Genomic DNA, 13,784 nt, shown 5'->3' with positions numbered 1-13,784 from the left:
GGAGACCCCGAGCGAGAGCCCAGGTCTTCGTGGCAGGAGAAGCTGCCACGCGAGAACCACCTCCTTGCAGAAGGGCTGCAGCGAGGAAGCGGCACCGAGCCGTCTGCAGCCCCTGCCCGGGCTTCCCTCGGTACCAAAGGTGACGAAACGCCGAGCGAAAAGCTGCAGAAACGGCTGCGAAGGTGCCTCCACGACGCATGACGCAGAAACCCCGGCCGGGGAAGAGCCACGGCTCGCGCGTCCGCCCCGTTTCTTGCAGCGAGCGCTCGACACCCAGGCTCCCACCCCAGCAGGGCCGCGGCTCCCTCCCGCGCCGGCCCGGCTCGGCTCGGCGCATGCCGGGAGGGCTGCTCGTGACATCCCACTTCTATTTCAGGTCTGGTCCCGTTTCCTAGTCCCAAACCACATGAGAAGCGGTAAGGTTTTAACTGAACTCCTGATTATTCATAACTGGTTTTGGGCTCTTCCGCTGAACAAACCGTGCTGCGAGTTCTTCGCCGTCGTTACATCCTCTCTGTCCTGGGCAATTACTACCGTTTCCTGGTTCTGAGACAAACTCATTTGCACCAGGAGAATAACGAAAAACAAGTAACACATCACGGCAAATAAACGCTGCTTTCGCATACGCAGGCAGAGACTCATCTGAACGTCGCTTCACAAACATCGGCGCAGAGGTAACAGCGGGAAAACTCGGAAAGCTGCAAAAACACCATTCAATCAAGTGACTTGATTTCGCAAGCACTTTCTCAGGTATATTCTCCATAGCTACACAGATATGTTTTCCAACCAGTTCAATATCGAGCTATAATGCTCTAATTGCTCCGAATCACAGGTACTTCAGAGACCAGATTTCTCTTTGTGCTAGATGGCGGCTGCCGAGACCAGCCGAGGCGGTGCAGGATGGGGATTTTCAGGAAGATGGTCCTGCACAGCAGCAGCCGCTCTCGCTGGGAACGGGTGGGTTTAGGGCACAGCGGAGGGAATTTTTGCAGCTTGTTTGTTTCTACGCGAAACGGTGCTAGGTAGAGTTACTGGGGCCGTTACAAAGATCCAGATTTTAATTAAGGATTTAGAGATCAAAATCAATCACCTAGAATTCGCCTGGAAACAAAGTGGCAGGCAGCAAAATTCACAGGACTTTGGGGCAGCATGCGTCCTGCTTGGGATACTTCTTAAGAAGCAGGCAGATGCATTCCCTAGCAGCAGAAGTTTCCAATTTCTGCCAGCCCAGAGCCGCACAACACCGCGGCCGGGAGGGGAGCAGGTGCCCGGCTAATGGGGACGGCGCTCAGGCTGGACAGGACGCAGCGTTTTGCAGAGCACAAACGACAAACAGCGTTTCTACAAATAGCATCGCCGTTAGCGGCTGCGACCTGCAGAAGCCACGGCAGCGAAGGCTCAGATGAGGTCTGCAGGCTGCACGCAAGAATGAACCCCCCGACGGCATCCGGCAGGCAGCGCAGGGAGCCAATACAACGCTCATCACTCCTTCCACCCGCCCTCCCAGGAATATCTCTTGTCCGTACCGCGTGTCTGCCGCTGTCTCCTCCAGCGGAGCAGCCTGAGCAAACGGGACGTCGGCTGCTGGGAGCGGGAGGGACAGCAGCGCCCGGAAACCTTTCGAACGGGAGGTGGCAGAGGGGTGCGGGGCACGGAGCAGACACCCCCTTGGAGAGCTCTGCGCGAGGAGGCAGCCGGCGTGCAAAGTGCAGCTTGTCACCTCGTGCTGGCAGCTGCAGATCCGCTAGCAACGGCTCATGCTCAGCAGAGGGAGAGCTGCTGGCACTCGTAAAATCATCAGTAGAGGCACCTGACCCACACTCCTCGCCGGGGATCATAAGCTCCAGCAAGTGCCCTCAGCCCCAAACTTCAGTTATTCACCAAACACTGACACCCTTGCCCCAAGAAACACCCTCCTAGGGGCTAGGACGTGTCTTGCACCCACCCCACCCCAGGAGTCACCAGCACCAGGGGCTCTGGAGGGTGATGCTGGAAATCCTACCGAGATGACTAAACTCTCCAGAGCGGAGCACTTGTCTAACCTCAGGCCGTCAGCACTTGGTTTGTATCCTCAAGCATGGAGATTTCTCTCCTTTTAAAACTTGCATCTCGCTTATACGGTCCTTCTTACTCCCTGTCATCCAGCTCCACTGCAGATCGCACTGGCTCTTTCAGAGTTACGTGGCTGTTCCGTTGCTCTGAAAAACAGGCCATCAGCCTCGAGAAATCTTTAAAAACGTACAGCTGTCCTGCTCCAAAGTCCGTACTATAAATGAACAGGAGAAACCACCAGATTTCTGCACAGCTCTAGACGCTAGGACATGCTAGGCAGTGATCCAAGCCCAAGCTAGGACCTTACCTTGTTCATCAAAAATGAACACGGGAGGAAATCGGCTCCCGCATGGAGCAAGACTCCTAGGGACGAGTCCGTATGAGTCAGCCGGGTCTGGAGGGGGGGGTTGACGGCAGCGCTCGGATTTCATTAACGAAATCCCAGTTCCCTCTCCCACACCAGCAAGCCCCCGAATGGCCCGTCCCAAACTCCAGCTCTCAAGAAACTTCCAAGAACATCTCAGCTTGTCTCGTCTCCCTCCTTAACGAGAACACGATGAAGTGATCCAGCAGCGGGAAGAGAAGGGGGAATTTGTGTGTAGAGAGGCCTCCGAACGGTCTGCCGCGGACAACCGTGGGCAACCACGCAACGGAGCCACGCGAGAGGGAAGGCGGCTGGGAAACGGCTTGAGCAGAAGGCAGCAAACTCGCCTCTGAGCTCCCCCGGGGAAAGAGCACACCGAAAGGCAGGTTTGCCGGGCAAAACCAGCCCTGCTTTTCCGGCTTCAGGAAAGCCAGGCACCGGCACAGGGAAAACTTTAAGCTGGGCATCCAAGATCCCGTGTCGGTGCTCTATCACTAGCTGGTCTCCGCGGTGTCGCCAGACCACTGGGGCAATTTAATAAGCTGCTTCGCCTGAAGAGCAAGACTAAACGAAATATCTAGAGACCTGGTGCACGAGGCTCCCTGCCCTGGAGAAACACTGACGCCGGCACAGTCTTTGCCTGGGAAAACCGGCACAAGCCATTAACTCCAGGGGAACAGCCCCTGCCTCTGCCAGACCGGGAGCAGCACGCGGGAGCAGCTGCTCCAGATCTTCCCCGTTCCAACTCGCCTGGGCATTTTCCGTAATAACCACGGCGGAAAAAAAAACCCTTTAATGGCTGCCACCTCCGTTTCCACCTCATCGTGTGCATTACACACCATTTTCTGGGGATTACCGTGACAGAGCTGCTCAGGCAACTATCTGTGGAGCAAAATGGCCCGCTTCACGCTGTGACCGTGCTGCCGGAGGTGCCGGGGGAACAGCGTCCTCCCAGGGACATGCCTGGCCTTCATCGCCTCGGGGAACGCGGTTTTGAGGAGCGGGGACGCTGCTCACGCGTGCTGGCTCCTGCCAGCGCAGCCCTGGCAATAACCCATCATCGCTGCGGGATGGAAAAATCTTCCCGCGCCGACCTCAGAGCCTTGCGGAGGGTGCAGGGGGGGGAAATTTGCCGGCCCGGAAAACGAAGCTCCCTGTCACGCAGCTCGAGGCATGTTGGACCACCAGGCAGCGACGACCCCAGCAGGGTTTGGCGGTGGGGACGGCCGGTCTCCATCCCTGCGGCAGCGGGCGCCCGGGCCGGCTCCTCCAGCTGCTCCGAGGCCGAGTGCGCTCAGGGAGGAGCGAAGGGCCAAAGGCAACGGGAGCCGGGGTGGAAGAGCCGTGGCGGAGGGGCGCAAGGCCAAACCGCCTCTCGGGGGCTTCCCCCGCGTGCGACGGGGGCCGTAGCCGCCTCCGGCCCGTGCAGCGCCCCGGGGTCTCCCGCGGCCCAACGGCTGCCTCCGGCGCGCTGCCGGGCGGGCAGATGGCCCTTTCTCGCCCAGCCGGCCTCCGCGTCTCATTCACAGATTTGCTGTCCCTGAGTCATTGCCCTTCAAATGACAGCGGAGCCGAGCTTTCTCCGTGCAGAGCCAGGCATGAGTTGCATCCTAATGGCATCTCGGGGGCGGCAGGAATAGCCGCCGGCAGCCGAGGAACATCCCCGCGCTCCTGCCTCTGCTCGCCGTCCCCCCCCCGCCACGTCCAGCCCACCCGGTCCCGGAGCGGGGAAGGCGCCGGGCCGGCGGCGCTGCAGCTGCTCCGTGGAGCATCCGCGATGCCCCGCGGGGCTGCCCGCGCCGCGGCATCGCATCCCCGCGCCGCCGGATCGGCGGCAGCTTTGGGGACCACGTGGGGCCATCTGCCGCGCCGGCGGGTCTCGCGACGCCCCAGGTCCAAGCAGGCGCCGCGCGGGACCGCGTCCGGCCCCGGAGCACGGACACGGGCAGGGCGCGACGCCCGGCGGGGCAGCGGCCGTGTCCAGCGAGGCGGTGCCCGGGGCGGAGCTCGTGTTACCGGATTCCTGCCGACGCCGTTTGCCGACACCGCGGCACGTTCTGCGGAGCTTATCGGCTCCCGCGAGCTGCCTACAACCCGACAGGACCACGGCACGCTGGATGCTTTCCAAAGGGAATTGCTAGCTGCCGAGGTGCCGCACTCCGACTCTCCCGCTGGAGCCGTGCCTGCTCCTCCGTGGAGCTCCTTCCTTCCGCCCCTCGCTGGGTGAATCCCGAAACCTCGGCCGTTCCTCCAAACGCTGCCCTAGCCGCCGACGCCAACGCGACGGCTCAGACGCTCCGCGACGGACGGCCGCTGGCTCGAGGCCGCGCCAAGCCCCTATGCGGGGAAACGCCGGGCCAGCGCCGCGCGAGAGAGGTCAGCCGGAGACCTGCCGCTGCGCAGGGCCGAAGCGCCGTTACGGGCTCAAACTCCTTTTTTTCCCCTAAGCGCCGCTGGAGATCATCGGCAAGCGGGGAGCGGAGCCCGGGGCCAGCAACGCCGCGGCTCCCCCGCGCGCCTCCTTCCCGCGCCGCGGAGGCATTTCCTACATCTCGAAACTTTCGCATCATGAAGCAAACGCCTTTGATCAATAGATTAATTTTTAGCTTTTTTTTTTCCCGCCCTGTTTTTCGCTTAGAAAACCGCCGTGATCTTTGATCGTTGTTCTAAAGCGTCTGAGCAGCGTCTCGTGCAAGGCGCCCAAACGGCCCTGCGCTGGGGGCTACGGTCGCGGTAACAGCGCGTCTAAAGCCGCGGATTTCTTTTGTTCGAATTCTTTATGCCATTTAATCGCATCTTTGTGCAGGGCTGAAAAAAAATCGCCTTTGCTGACACGGACTTTGTGCGCGCTCTGCTAAGCTCGCACATACGGCCTGGCTCACGCTGCCAAACGAAGCGTCGTGCTGCTCCGCCGTTTACCGGGAATTTTTTCTTCACCTCACGAAACGCAAGTAAAACTTCATGCCGTCACCAGCACGGCGCGGCCAGGGCAGGGGCGCCCGTTTTACTCTCGTTTCTAGCTCCGTCCTGCCTCCCAAAAGGCCGTGCTTTACGGGGAGTTTGCAATCCGAGCGACTTATTGCAGGTTATAACGCAAAAAAAGCGTGACGCCCGTCGCGAGGGAGGCGGATCCATAAGCTCTCGGAGACGGACAGGTCGCGGCAGGCCGACAGGAGCCAGGAAATAGGAAGCGTCGACGACGGAGCTGCCTCGGATCGCTGCCGCTGCTGGCAAAGCTGGGAAAACGCCTCTCCCGGGTGCCGCTGGCATGGGACAAGTTCTCATCCAGAGACGCTCCGAAATCCGAGCGGTGGCCGAGAGCGCCTGGCTCAAACCCCCGGGGCAGGGAGGCAGCGGGGGCCGCAGCCCCGCGGAGACGGGAAGCAGCCGAGCGGGAAGAAGCGGGGAGAGGGGGGAGAGGAGGGAGAGGTTTGCAGAGCCGAAGCGCTAGCTGCCCTGCGCTGGCTGCGGCCGGGTTTCTGCCGCGGCTTGAAGCCTCCGGGAAGATGCTCCGCAGGGAGGGAAGCTGAGCAGAGGCTCTGCCTGCTTCCACTCAAGCAAGAATAGGAAAACAGGCCCCCGGAGAGCGTTTAACCCAGGGCATCGGCAGATTTGCTCTGCAGCCCTGCGCTGCTCCCGCGCGGCAGGTCCGGGGCCAGGCCCGGCCTGAACCTCCCAGCGGTGCCACCAGCGACATCCAGGCAACAGGAAAACACGAGCGCTCTGCAAAACAGGGGGAAAACGGAGGCAGAGAAATGGAGAGACCCGGCCAGGGCCGCAGTGGGATTCAGCAGCCACAGGGAAACCTTGATAATCTAATATAATCTGAGATGCTACAGGTCCTGGCCAGCCCTCCCTTCGGAGCACGGATATATTCACTAACACGGGCCCTGCAATTCCCCGCTGTCAGTCCTGCTCCGTCCACAGCTTTGTTTCTTACGGCCTAATGAGTCCTTAATTCACCAGACTTTGTCCCATACATCTTTATTTGCCCTAATAACGGCGGGGATTTGCACTTTTAAGAGAGCTCTCCATAGTGGCTATTGGTTGAGGGAGATGCTATAAATACAGCGCTCCCATCTTAAAGGAACAAACCTCTAATTTCACAGTAGCTGAGCCGGAAGGAACATTGCTTTTTGTCTGTCCAGAAAAAGGCAGAAAAAAAGTACAAAATGCCTGTAAGTATCATGCAGGACATCAGTTCAAAGGAATCGGGATCTCCTCCTGCACTAAGTCCACCTTGGTACTGCGCCATCACCTCCCCTGTGCTGAGAACCCATCCAGGAGAGAAAAGCCACATTCGCCAGATCTGCTCCTGAGCAGAAGCGTCAGGTTTCTGCATGCCGACGGGGCGAGTGCAGCCCTCATCTTCACTGGCCCTTTAGACACCGCCGTCGCACGAGAAGCGAATAACCCATCTGCCCGCAAGAAGCGACCCCTGGGGATCCAGGAGCCATTCCCCGCAGGGTCACGCATCCTAGCCTCAAAAACGGTTTGCACCGAGACATGCAAAGTTTGTCATTGTGCTCGTCATGATCCGGGCGCTGCAAAAACACGCGGCGATCAACAATCCGCACCGAGGACCTTACGGTTTAAAGACAGAGCCTTGCAGAAACGCAGCCGACTGCTTGCACGCTGCCCGGGCTCCCACTGTCCAGGATTTCCCTAGGGGGGTGACATTCAGTGACACCCGGGCACCTGACCTCATTAAGCCCCTTTGAACGACGCTGTCAACATTATCACTACAGTTGCTCCATGCATGAAGTTCAACATGTCTTGCAGTAAGAGAGGGCACAAGGAACAGGGGAAAAAGGGAGCCGGAGGTGGCAGCCAGCTAATTGCAACTAACATGCTCATTTAACAAATTTTCCTTCTCGCAGGCAGAAAAAACAAACGGTTCCTGCCTTTTCTATCCAAGCTGCCACTCACTGGCACAACCGACACCATGAGCTGAAACTCAGGTCTTCACCGCCAGAGATGAAAGCTGTTTGGGATGACGTACCCGACGGCGCACACCAGCTTCTCCCTCTGCCTCCTCCGGTGAAAGGATTGCGCAGCCGCTCAGGGCAGCCGCCTAAAGGAGCGTCCGGGAGGAACCGCGAGAGCGACTCTCCACAAAATCCTCCAAAATGTAAAATGCAAACAAACAATAAAACAGAGAAATGTATTTTCACGTTTCATTGTCTTTCAGCTATAGGGATTTTTGGTGTTAGCTGCAGGAGCAGTAAGTAAAGCATTTCCAGAGGCTAATGGTGCTGCACTGGAATAACAATGATGTATGCAGAAACTGGGGCCTGCCTGTGAATTACTTCCAAGCAAGAAAAAAAAAAACATCTAAAGAATATTAGAGCAGCGAGTGGCCTAAGCAGCTGAATTCCTTACACAAAGGCCCCATCACCTCAAGGAATTTCTCCCTTTCTGCATCTGCCGGTGAGATTTTTGCTTAGTCTTCCCTGTCTGCTACACTCCAAGCTCCGGGTAAGGCCTTGCAAGGCATCAAAGAGGCTGGTGCTTGATAAATCCAGCATGCCGATCGCCTCTTCACTTTCTGCAACTTCTCCTCAGCCAGGCAGCGGCCGGAACCAGCTCCGCGTGTGCAGCCTGGTCACAGAGTCCCTTGAGAGGAGGGGGAGGCTGGAAGCTGATTTATTAACAAGGAACGACTCGATTTGTACATACCTATTTCTCATCAAACAAACCAGCCAACGGTCAAACAAACGCGCACCGCAGGACTCCAGCCTCCTAAATCTCCCTCGGCCCAGACTCGGGCGCTGAGGCTACGGGAAGCGGAGAGAGGTGAGTGCTCTCTCGCCCGCGTTTGCTGGCTTCCACCTTTCTCGGTTGCTCGTTGCGGAAGAACCTGCTCCAGGGGCGAGGGCTTGCTTCAGCCGGGCAGGCGGCTCCCGAGGAACCGCCGCACGGACTTCACGGGGAAGCTGGCAAAGTTGGTAACTTAGGGGCAAACCTGCTGCAGTAAAAACAAACCGGCTGCTCTGCTGGGGCTTCTTCTGTCGTTTTAAAGCAGATGCAACAAAGACCCACCGTCACTGGGATGACTTGGCTGCCCAAGAGCTTCACGTGTGATGTTTATCGAGCTGCATCGCTCCTTGGGGACTAAATTACCAGCGGAGCACGTGGCTCTGCTGAAGGACTGGTCGCTGGAGGATGTGCGCAGGTGAGCTGGGATTGCTTTGTTTTCCAGCCTTCAGTTTTCCAGCTTTTAACCACGGAATAGGAAGGATTTGAATTAGAGGGAGGGTCAGATGATTTACTGCCTTATGCCAGGGTCCCTGGTGCCTGCTCTATGCCCGTCCTCCCCGCTCTGGGCTCCCGCGTGCTCCCAAACTAACCCCTTCCGAGCGCTACACCTCGAGAAGGACCTCCCAGGCTCCTACCCAGAGCAATGTCCATGCAGACAGAGACCTTTACGCGGTAGGTCTAAACGCTCTCTCCTCTTGCATACTCACCCTGTCCAAGAAACACCATTTAACAAAGAGCTACGCAGATACGATTTGCCACCCTCCGAGCCCTTTGCAGCTGGGATTTTTGCAGGAGCCACACACACGGGTTGATCTGATCTGTTACATCTTCTTCCACTCCTCCCTTATTCTGCTGTTTGTATCACTGAGCAGTAGCTCTCTGCTCTTGCTTATAAGCAGGTATTTACAGGAGCAGCATGCAGCCAAAACTAACATTAGAAAATGCAGTATTATTCAGCATTTGGATAGGGTTTAACAGATTCAGGTTGCTTTAAACATTCCAGCAATCGGTTTTTCCAAAGCAGTGAGTAACGGCAGCCCCTGCTGAAGTCAACAGGAGCCACAGGTCCTCGGCTCCTTGGAAATCAGGCCAAAACTCACTAATCACCACAACACTGGATGAGTTTGGCGTTAGCCTCATTTCACAAATGGGGAACAGTCACCAAGAGGGCAAAGTCAAGATTTGCAATTGTGAGAGTCTAAAGTAAGGCACCTACATATGCATTGAAGCACCTTAAATAAGTGGCCTGATTTTCACGAGATGCTGAAACGAGCGGGAGCTGCAAGGGCTCCGGTTTGTACGTACAGATTGAGGCATCCGCGCTGGAAAATTCTGGCCTGGGAAACTCCTCACGGTTCCCCCAGGCAAGGACCTACGGCTTGGATGTGCTGCTTCTGCACTCCTGTTGCTTCCCAATGCGTCCTGCTCCATGGCAAAGCCGGTGCTCACTGATGCTCCAAGGATGCAGCCATAAATGTGACGACATAGTGAGTTCGGTGTTGCAAGTCTTGTGGCTGCTGCCTTGAGCCCCACATCTACTAAGCTCGTTTCCTGCTTTCCCATTGAGGATGCTAAGCCCAGGGACACCTAATGAAGACTCATCTAAGCAAGGCTCTGTTTCTAGATGCTTCATAGTCAACGGTAACATTTCCTCACCCAAGACCCTAAGATAATGATTTTCTTGTCTTTTTGTTTGCTTCTCTCTCAAGGTCTCTGAACCAGAAAGCGCAAAGTTAGACTCAGCGGAGAAGGATGCTAAGCCTGGAGGACACGTGACCTCCCCGCCCCGCAGCTCTCCCCTTGAAACGCGCCTTGGTTCCCTCCTGCTCCGAATCCCACCGACGGCTCCTCTGCACGAGCTCTACACAGCTAGCATCCAGCTTTCGTTACCTCCTTCACCCTGAAAGATCCTCTCCTGCTTTTAGATTACACACACAGGAAACACCAACGTCTCTGCCACTACCAGGCTGCCTACACTTTCATCTCGTTGAGTCAGCCTCAACAACACCAGCTCACGTACTCACCGCTCCCGCAAACGCCTTTCTGCTTTCTGCCGCGCTCCCCCCTCCACAAGGCAGGGCTGCCAACAGCCCCGGTATTTTCTTTCGCCGGTGTACAGTCAAGCAATGCCCTCCCCGTTGCATGACGCAGGGCGCAAACTCCACCCGGCTGCGGTAACGGGAGGGGGCTTCGGCCCCCTTCGCCCCATACTCTTCCTCCCTTAGCCCCGATAAATCAGCTCGCTCGTGAAAGAGCATCAGAGTTCCCCTGAAAAGCCACCGACTTTTCCCTCCTCTACATACGTCCAAACTCAAAGGTCCATTTGTCTTTGAATGACAGTGGAAAATTGCCAGGTGAAGGAGGCAAGGTGAGTGGCCCGGGGGAACTGCTGGAACCAGCTTGATTTATTGCACACAGATTTGACAGAAAGACTTATTCAGTCTCTCTGACATTTGCGAGGACTACTGGTCCACGCAGCCATGCGTCCTTGTCACAGCCCTCTCCTTTCCTCCCACCTCCTCCTGCCCTTTGCTAAGTCTACCTGGCACGTGACCACGAGCTCTCTGGGGGCGGAAATTATGACCGTCTCTACGTGGGTGGAGGACATGGCACGCTAGGACTCTACTTCTGCTGGGGCCACCGGCAGTGACAGCGGTAGCAAGGCAGGCAGCACTGAATTACTTCATTCACCGCTGAAATGCAGTCACAGAAGCAGAGCAGCAGTACCAAACCACTTGGTGCAGGCTGAATACTACGTACCTTCGAAACCGCAGGGGGAATTTAGGCAAGCAGATTGTAATTACCTGGCTTGGACCCGGCCCAGAACGCCACCACTAGCTCCTTTCCAGAAAAGGTTCCTTACAAAAGCAATGCAGAAACCTGGTCGTGAGAGCAACGGCCAGGCTCTCGCGGTTGTGCCCTTGACGAAAGACAACACCTCCAGCAGACCTGGTGTCCCCAGCACCGCACCGAGGCGCTGCTTCCACGCTGTCGCCGGCAGAAAAGCACCGCTCAGAGCTGCCTGGGCCAGGACTGCAGCTCCAAGTTTCCCTCCAAACTCTCCCAGAAAAGCACTGGCCAAGCACTGTCCTGCTAACGGGGCGAGCTCTGCCAGCGCCTCTCTGAGACGACGCAGAAACAACGCGTTTCGCTGTCACGCACCGCGCTGCCTCTCCCCCAAGACACCGCTCCGAGAAAGGGAAGCGGGTTAATTATTAAGATCATTACGCTTCCCGGAGACAACATCCGGAGGGCGATTGCATAGGTGAGCCAAGCAGATCCTCTCGGCTTTCAAACACACTGAAACTCCAACAGCCATGGTGCCGTGATTAGACCCGGCATCTCTGCCACGAGAAACAAGGGGGGACACGCGGCAGAACCGACGGGGATCTGGACAGACGCACAACTACAGTTCTTCTTTTTAAAAGCAGACGGTGCTGGGCTGAGAGGTTTAATCCCTCTGACGTTGGGGAAGGCAACCCTTTAGCTTTCCGAATACGAACTGCTCCAAGCATCGCTCCTCCGTTACTGATACGGCAATGCTCAAGTGACTTAGAGACATCTCGCCTTCTTTAGGCAGACAGGGGCAGAAAGACCACCGGCGAAGGCCAGCTGAAGGACTAAGCGTCACAGAAAAGCAGACCCTACTGCGCCCACAGAGAGCTCGAGCTATGCTGTCCCCGTCTTCCAGCAGCGTGCTAGGCCCAGCCTCAAGAGGCAGCGCCGGGTCGCGCTCGGCGCAGGGCACACGCGGGCAGAGCCCATGCTGACCTCCGCCCGGCCCAGCCCCGGGCCCCCTGGACGGAGGGAGCTGGCGATGTTTGGGGGCAAAGGGGGGAGGCAAACCCCAGCCCCTCCTGCCCACTTCCCGGGGACGAAGGGGCTGGCAAAGGGCTGCTCCCCGCTGCTCGCCCGTCCCGCCGGCTCCCTCCTCCTCTGCCGGCGCCCGCAGCCCAGGAGAGCTGGGGCAGAGCCAGCGGGTGAGGCAAGGGGGGCTCCTTCTCCTCGGTTCATCTCAGGTCATCGCTTGCCCAGGCACGTGAGCAGAGCCCCCGGCTGCCCCAGCCCCGCGCGGCAGCGGCGCTGATCTGCACGCAGCAGGCCAGAGGCTGCGGTGAGGGGCCTCGCACCTGCTGCTGTGCGCAGGGGGGGCGCAAAGGGACGCACATGCATGGGTGTGCACGGCCGTGTCCGGCGTGGGGCAGGAAGGCCAAGAAGCCCCCGAGCATCACCCTACGGTGGAGCCAAGGCCTCAGGAGGGGCCGTTCTCTGGCCAAGGTGGGCATCCTCAGCCTCTCCTCCCCCTCCCGCTAGGGTTTTTTGGGTCGTCTGCCCGTAACATCGCCAGACCGGAGGGACCTCCGGGGACATCTGAGGAGGCCGGAGCAGCAAATGCCAACTCCTGGGGAAGCAGAGGTACAACATGAGGGAGGGAGGGGGGTCCACAGGGCACCTGAGAGAAGCAAGGAGGTGCAGGAGCGGGGACGGGGACCCGGGAGAACGCGTGGTTCGCCTTAAGCCACTTCTCCGGTACCACACCGGGATGGGGCTGGGAGGCCCCGGGTCCCCTTCCTACCTTGCAGTCTCTCACGCAGGATCTAACCGAGTACTCTTCCGATTGCAAGTATTTCTCCAGCAAGAGGTCAAACTCCTCGTATTTTTCCTGAGCGTGTTGGTCCAGCCTCTGATACGCCTGGACGCAGCTGCTACACGCCTCGCCGTCCAGTGCCCCGGCCGCCGCGGCCACGAAGTCCACCATCAGGTTGTCCAAGCTGCAATCCAAGCTGTCCGGGCTGGCCATCTCCCGCAGCAGGTCCCAGATCGTGTAAGTATCACAAAAGGAGAGGTTGAAGTTCCTAAAGTAAGCCTTCAAGAAGTTCCTCTTGGAGGAGGGAGAGGAGAAAAAAGAGGCGGAGGAGGGGGCGGCCCGCAGGGGCGCGCCGGAGAAGGAGCCCAAGAGGCGCTGCAGGGAGGAGAGCCGGGCGCAGGCGGAGTCCAGGTCGCCGCGGGCGGCGGGGCAGGGGCCCCCGGGCCCCCCGGGCCCCCGGCTCAGGTTGCCCAGGAAAGAGGCCTCGCAGGCGGCGCCGGGCGCCTCGACGGGCGGCAGCAGCGCCCGCGGCCCGCGGCCCCGCGGCCTCCCGGCGCCGCTCCGCTCCCGCGCGCGCAGCTTGGCCCCGGCGCAGAGCCACAGATGGTCGGAGAGGAGCACGGTGAAGAAGAGCAGCGAGGCCAGCGAGAGGCGCCATTTCTGCGCCCGCTCCGGGTCGGCCACGGGCTTGTCGCTGCGGCGCGGCGCGCAGCACACCGCCCCGCCGGCGGCGCCCCCGCGGGGGGACATCCAGGCGCCGCGGATCATGCCGCGGGGGCGGCGGCGGCGCGGGGGGGGGGCGGCGGCGGCGGCGGGGGGCCGCCCCGCGCTGCCGCCAATGTCACCTGCGCCCGCCGCGCCCCGCCATGCCCGCGCCTACACGCCGCCGCCGCCGCCGCCGCCGCCGCTGCCGCCGCCGCTGCCGCCGCCGCCGCTGCCGCCGCCGGCCGCGGCATGGTGCGACGGGGGGGGGCGGCGGCGCCGCGCCGCTGCCCCGGCCCCGGCCCCGGCCCCGGGCGC

At 59.4% G+C, this 13,784-nt stretch overlaps 1 protein-coding gene across 1 annotated transcript in view; it reads right to left on the bottom strand.

The window, feature by feature from the left end:
• The window catches only part of NALF2 (NALCN channel auxiliary factor 2), a 32,786-nt gene extending 19,254 nt beyond the window's left edge, over positions 1 to 13,532 (bottom strand). Inside the window, exon 1 of the mRNA XM_067304125.1 lies at positions 12,753 to 13,532. Within this exon, the coding sequence (XP_067160226.1) occupies positions 12,753 to 13,532 (780 nt within the window). The remainder of the gene's footprint in view (positions 1 to 12,752) is intronic.
• Positions 13,533 to 13,784: the final 252 nt, after the last annotated feature.

Source organism: Apteryx mantelli, chromosome 13 (genome assembly GCF_036417845.1).
Source record: "Apteryx mantelli isolate bAptMan1 chromosome 13, bAptMan1.hap1, whole genome shotgun sequence".
Taxonomy (NCBI): domain Eukaryota; kingdom Metazoa; phylum Chordata; class Aves; order Apterygiformes; family Apterygidae; genus Apteryx; species Apteryx mantelli.
This window is presented reverse-complemented; position numbering and strand designations above follow the sequence as displayed.